General features: G+C 48.7%; 1 protein-coding gene across 1 annotated transcript; it reads right to left on the bottom strand.

The window, feature by feature from the left end:
- Window positions 1-271: 271 nt before the first annotated feature.
- On the bottom strand, window positions 272-1,222 carry LOC146756457 (olfactory receptor 14C36-like). Its single transcript, XM_085524405.1, has one exon. It carries the CDS (start codon window positions 1,220-1,222, stop codon window positions 272-274), a length of 951 nt encoding a protein of 316 aa, XP_085380531.1.
- Between the last annotated feature and the right edge of the window lie 5,705 nt (window positions 1,223-6,927).

Below are 6,927 nucleotides of genomic sequence, written 5' to 3'. Positions count from 1 at the left end.
AACGTCTCACAAGAAGGAGAACAGAGAGAGTGACGGCATTTCATTTATTCTGGTAAGGTTCACAGAGAGCCTTGTACATTATGTACAGTGTGTCTAGGCTACATTACAATGGTACAAGGTGAACAGGAATTGGTTTCAATAATGACTTAGTAGTGAAAAGATTACAGTATTTTTAAAGAAGAATAAGAATAAATTACACAGGTAAAATGGCACAAAACAAACAATAAAGGAAAGCTTGATTCAGTAAAGAGCTGCATTACAAGCCATGAATTCAAAAAGATGGGCAGTTCACTGCTTTTGAAAGAAATTTGGTCATCACTTTCCTCACTGCATCCTTCACCTCCCTGTTCCTCATGCTGTAGATGAGCGGGTTCACTACTGGAGACACCACCGAGTACAGAAATGCCAACATCAGGTCCATGGATGGGGAGGAGATGGAGTGGGGCTTCATGTAGGCAAAAATGGCAGTGCTGACAAATAGGGTGATGACGGCCAAGTGAGGGAGGCATGTGGAGAAGGCTTTGTGCCGTCCTTGCTCAGAGGGCATCCTCAGCACGGCCATGAAGATCTGCACATAAGACACAACTATGAAAACAAAGCACCCAAAGCCTAAACTGACACTAAAAATGAGAAAAACAACTTCCCTGATGTAGGACCCAGGGCAGGAGAGCTTGAGGATCTGGGGGATTTCACAGAAAAACTGGTTCAAAACATTCCCTTTGCAGAGAGGCAGTGAAAACGTACTGGCAGTATGCAGTAGGGAATTCATAATTCCAGTGCCCCAGGCAGCTGCTGCCATGGTGGCACAAGCTCTGCTGTCCAGGAGGGTCCCATAGTGCAGGGGCTTGCAGATGGCAACATAGCGGTCATAGGACATGATGGTGAGAAGGGAACACTCTGCTGAGAGGAAGAAGACAAAGAAAAAGAGCTGTGCAACACATCCTGCGTAGGAGATGGCCCTGGTGTCCCAGAGGGCGTTGGCCATGGCTTTGGGGAGAGTGGTGGAGATGCATCCCAGGTCAAGGAGGGCCAGGTTGAAGAGGAAGAAGTACATGGGGGTGTGCAGGCGCTGGTCGCAGGCTACGGCTGTGCTGATGAGGCCGTTGCCCAGGAGGGCAGCCAAGTAGATACCCAGCAAGAAACAGAACTGCAGGAGCTGCAGCTGCCGTGTGTCTCCCAACACCAGGAGGAGGAATTCACTGATGGAGCTGCTGTTGGACATCCTCTAGTTCTGGGCTTGGAGTCCTGCTCAGAGTGCAGAAGATAATGACAAGTCCAGACAATTCTCAGAGACACTCCTTCTGCTATACTGTAACTTTCCTTTGGAAAATGATCATTTAACTCCAGAACTTGAATTTATATTCATGAATATGAACCATACCTTAAAGAGTAGAATATTAGGAAAGTCTTACTTTCTTCTCATTTCCTAATTATATCCCATACTCCTGGATATTTTCCTCTTTATTGCAGCTGCTCTTAGAGACCGCAGCCCAAGCATCTCTGCACTTGAAATTGTCTAAGACAAATCTGCCAGTTTGCAGGACATATGAACTACTAATGCCTGTAGAAAAAATCTAACTGAGTGACTGTCCACAAAATAACCAATGCATGGGGAGCTCCCGAAACTGGGGAGTCTCAGAGCTGTGTTCAAAGTTGAGAGCCCCTATTAGATTTCTGCGCCTAATCCTCTTCCCTTCACTCAGAACAGGAAGTGGAAAATCCTTGCCTTGGTTCTCCTCTTGCAAAGTACTCGTAAAAACACTCAGTTCTGCAGTGGAGCTGTGATCCCCCTGCCCCAGGTAGCAGTTGTGGCAGCACAAGCACTGCAGGGGGGCTTCTTCCCCCCACATGTCTCCCCATAACATGCTGGGCAGCTCCCCGGGCAAGCTGAGTGCTGAGCCTGGCAGGCAGCAGAGTCCCATACCCGGCTCACAGCCCCTGAGGCACAGTAGGGACCCTGCTCTGCAGGACAGCCTTGGGCACCCGCCTGCAGCCCCAGCTGCACAGCCTGCAGCTGTGCTGGGTATCACAAGCCTCAGGGCTGTGCTCTGGTGCTGCAGCATGGAAGCCCTCAGCTAAAGCACAAATCTTTTTCCACAAGAAAGAAACATGCAGTGCCTGCAGCCGGATCTGCTATTGGATGTCTCAGTTTTAGTTAACCCTATAGGAACAACAGCTGCATGGTCTGCAGTGAGACTTACCATGTCATGGCATGAGAGCAATGCTCCTGTTGCAAGCTCACAGTCTGCTCACACTGTACTCATCCTCTCTCCCCTGTCTCTCTTCTCCTTCTGTTAGCTGCAGGATGTGCTGTGCACAAGAGCTGCTCCTGGGCACAGCTGTCTCTCTGCAGGGCTGCCCACTTGTATGAGCTCCCTGTGTCCCATGAGCCTTGCCCAGCTCAGCAGCAGAGGATGTCATTGTTATCCTTCCCACTCGCCTCCCGTGAGATGTCCCTGGGTCCTCGTGGCCAACAGCTCCTGAAAGACAACGGCATCATGACTGTACTTTGAAACCTGTTGAACTAAACACCAGATTTCAATTCCAGATATGTGTTGAGACCTCCCAGGGAGTGTTTGCTGAAGGAAAAAGGGCAAGGGAATCATAGAATCATAGAATCACTAAGGATGTAAAAGACCTGTAAGATCACCTAGTCCAACTGTTCACCTGTTACCTACAGCTTCCACTAAACCATGTCCCTCAACACAAAATCCAATCCTTTCTTGAGCACCCCCAGGGTCGGTGACTCCACCACCCATTCCATTCCAGTGCCTGACCACCCATTCTGAGAAGTAATATTTCCTATTGTCCAGCCAGAATCTCCCGTGCTGCAGATTGAAATCATTCCCTCTAATCCTATCGTAAATGACATGAGAGTCCGACCCCCAGCTCACTACAGCCTCCCTTCAGGAAGTTACAGAGAGCAATAACGTCTCCCCTGAGCCTCTTATTCTCCAGGCTGAACATTCCCAGCCCCTTCAGCCTCTCCTCATATGACCCCTCACCAACTTTGTTGCCCTCCTTTGAACATGTTCAAGGGCCTCAGTGTCTTTCTTGCAGTGAGGGGCCCAAAATTTGACACAGGACTTGAGGTGCAGCCTCACCAGTGCTGAGTACAGGGGAACAATCACCTCTCTGCTCCTGCTGGCAACCCTGTTTCTGATGCAAGGCAGGATGCCGTTGACCTTCTTGGCCACTTGGGCACACTGTCGGCTCATGTTCAGCCGAGCATCAATCAATACCCACAGGTCCGTTTCCTCTACACAGTCTTCCAGCCACTTCACTCCAAGCCTGCATAGCGTCACCTGGAGTTGTTGTAGCTGAAAAGCAGGACGCGGCATTTGGTCTCAGTTAACCTCATTGAAGTGGCTTCAGCCCAGCTCTCCAGCCTGTCCAGATCCCTCAGTAGTGCCTTGCTAACTCCAGGCACATCCACACTCCCAGCCAATTTGGTGTAGTCTGCAAACTTACAAAGGATGCACTCAATGTCCTCATCCTGGTCATCAATAAAGATATTGTAGAGGACAGGCCCCAGCACAGACCCCTGGGGAACACCAGGTAGGCATACAGGTAGGCGGCCAGGCGGGTCTTGAATATCTCCAGAGAAGGAGACTTCCCAAGCCCTAGGGCAGCCTGTTCCTGTGCTCTATCACCCTCACTGGAAAGAAGTTCTTGCACACATTTGCGCAGAACTTCCTATGCTCCACTTTCTGTTTTTTCCCCTTGTCTTGTCTTCACACACTGCTAAAAAGAGCCTGGTCTCCCCACTTTGGCCCCACACCTCAGATATGAGCACTGACATGAGAGCAACCCCCTGCACCTTTCCCCTGCCAGCAGAGCAGAGCAGAGCAGAGACACAGTCCTCGTGTATCATGTAGTGTTATTCTGCTTGCCAACAGAAGAGGCCAGTCTTTATCTTCCATCTGTGGCATACTCCAGAGTTCAAGGCGTTGCAAAGCTATGGCACATCTACGTTCTTGTAATGATGATACTTTGGTATGATCTGGGCTTGCATTTCAATTGCATCTAAATAAATCTAGGGTCATACCAGTTGATGGGAAGCTGGCAAATGTTGTCTCATTGTAAGGAAGAGCAAGAAAGATGACAGGGGCAATTATGGACCTGTCAGTCTCACTCCAGTGCCTGGTAAAATTATGGAGAAAATGATGGTGGCAGTTATGGAAAAACAGCTGAAAGACAATTCTGTCATTGGTCACAGCCAGCACAACATTCCCAGGGGAATGTCCTATTCAATTTCAGGTCCTTTTATGACACCTATATCAATTTAGCTGAACAAGGGAAGCCAGCTGATGTTATAGTAATAGTAATAGTAATAGTAATAGTAATAGTAATAGTAATAGTAATAGTAATAGTAATAGTAATAGTAATAGTAATAGTAATAGTAATAGTCTCATGCGGGTTGGAAGGGACCTTAGAGATCATTGATCGAGTCCAATCCCCGGGATTCGAGCATCTGTGTAGCAGAGCGGCACTTCTACCACTTGCGCCACAGGGGGGATTCGAACCCCGGGCCCTGATGTTGCAAGGCGGCATTCCTACCAGTTGCGCCACCAGGGCACACTAATCATTGAGGATTTCTTTAGAGCTTTTGATACTGTTTCTCACAGCGCCCTTCTGGACAGAATGTCCTGCATCCGGCTCGACAGAAACAGATTGCGGTGGGTGAGCAGTTGGCCAGTAGGTGAAGCCCAAAGGATTACAGTCAATGGGTTTCATCGTGCTGATAGATGGTCACTGTCAGGGCTCCCCAGGGCTCCATTTTAGGGCCAGTTCTCTTTCATGTTTTTGTCCTTGCATGCAGGACTAGAAGATGTTTTCAGCAAGTTTGCTTATGAAACCAGAAGAACAGGTACTGTTGCCTCCACTGTGGCTGGAGAGGACTTGCAGAGAGATGTGGACAAGTCAGAGAACTGGGTACCTGTTGGCACTAAGCACCAAGTGCATAAAGCATAACAAGAACAAGTGCCTGATTGTGCACCTGGGTAGAGGCAACCCTGGACATAAACACAGACTGGATATGGGACACTGGAGAGCCATCTGACTGAATAGGATTGAGGGTCCTGGTCAACATCAAATTGAACGTGAGTCAGCAGGGTGCCCAGGCAGCCAGGAAGGCCAGTGGTCCCCTGTAGCACATCAAGCAAGGTATTGCCAGCTGGGTGAAAGTAAGGATCGTCCTTCTCTGCTCTGCACTGCTGCAGCCTCACGTGAAGCACTGGCTGCACTTCTGAGCATTGCAGAGCAGAAAGGACAACAAACTATGGCAGTGTGTGCAAAGGAGGGCACTGGAACTGAGAGTTCTCAAGTTCAGAGTTTCATTGGGATTGACTGCTTTTTCAGACTGGGCCATTCTCACATCCCACATTCTGCAATGAGACTCAGGGCACACATGGGACATGAACCTCACAGTGTCCTTGCACCCCATGCAGAGCCTGGGATCTTCTCTCCTTGTGTCTTTTATTTGACATCATACAGACCTCCATCCACTGCCCAGGAAGGGTCCTGAGCCAACATGAAGGACAGGATCTCCCTGCCAAGGGTCTGGAAAACAGGACTTAGCCTGTCTGCTTCGTAAGGCAAAGGAGAGGTTTCTCAACATCAGAGCCACCATGCCAGTGCCTTTGCCTTCCTGTAGTCATACCTTCCAGTTGTCTTCTCTAACAAGTCCCCTGGGAAGCTCACTTGGTAACAGCCCTCAGTGGACCCATTAATACTCCTAGAAACTTCACTTTTACTTCTGACTTTGTCTTGTTGAGCACTTTGCGCAAACTTCTCTCTGCACTGGATGTTGATGGTCTCAGCCGCAAATGCACCCTGGGGCCATTGTAATCTAAAGAGCCTCCTGTGTCTTGTGCCTTCCTGTAATCTTCTTCAGGTTTTCAGAACTTGTTCATCAAAATGGAGAGGTATCTGAAGAGAGCTTAAAGAGCCAGAGTCCAGCAGACAATTATTGTCTATTTATTTATACTTGGGTTTAAAGAAGACATCAAATCAGCACTGTGCAACTGATATCAAACCAGAATGTACCCAATAAGTTCTATTCTGTTACTGCACGGACAAACGTCCTTCGCAGACTCCCCACCACATTTCTACTCACATTGCCCCCATGGGTCTCACATCACTTTTCCTCACATCACTCTTCTCCTCTGCAGTCACCAGCTCAGTTTTAAACCTGCTTTGCACCAACTCCCACAGGCATTCCTCAGAGAAACAGCTGCACGTGGGCAAGGAAAGAATTCTCTTTTTTTTTGGCCAACAAATTGAAGGAAAGTAGATGCAATTGAATGAACAGTAAAATACAGTGATCAACTGCTTGCCATGTCCAGGCTGCATCTCATGGGTTTTCTCTTTCAGAGGCAATATTTGTACAAGGAATGAGTTAGATGCCAGGCTGTAGTCACAGGGCATTGGGACTGGCACCACTCTCTGTCTCCCTGTACCTGAAGGCTGCACATCAGCGAGGTGCTAGTGCCATTAAAAAGACAGCTCCATCATTGCACTCACATAACCATCCCCTTCACCATCTGGAACAGACACAGACAGCCATGCCCTTGCACATGAACTGTTCCTATCAAAACAGGGAAGTCCTTGGCTGTCTTAGGATGTGAGAAAAAGAGGAAGAGCTTAAAAGCCGTCAAAACAGGTGACCAAGGCACCAACTATGGAAGCTCAACACATCTTCTAGGTTAAGAAGCAGAAAGAGGAATAATGCACCTGGCTGCTGGAGAGGGCTGCGCTGCATCTCTTGCTGCCACCCTTAACTTGTCGTCATGCTGCCCATCCGCAGCACGCTTTGACAGGCTGCAGCCTTACAGGAAATAACAGAGAGCAAAGATCTTTGCTTGCATTCCCTGTAAGAACACAGAGATGAGCCGTACAGCCCGTGCTCTCAGCACACACCTCTTC

This window comes from Coturnix japonica, chromosome 27 (genome assembly GCF_054131305.1).
Source record: "Coturnix japonica strain WE chromosome 27, WE-NBRP24, whole genome shotgun sequence".
NCBI classification, from domain to species: Eukaryota; Metazoa; Chordata; class Aves; order Galliformes; family Phasianidae; genus Coturnix; species Coturnix japonica.
This window is presented reverse-complemented; position numbering and strand designations above follow the sequence as displayed.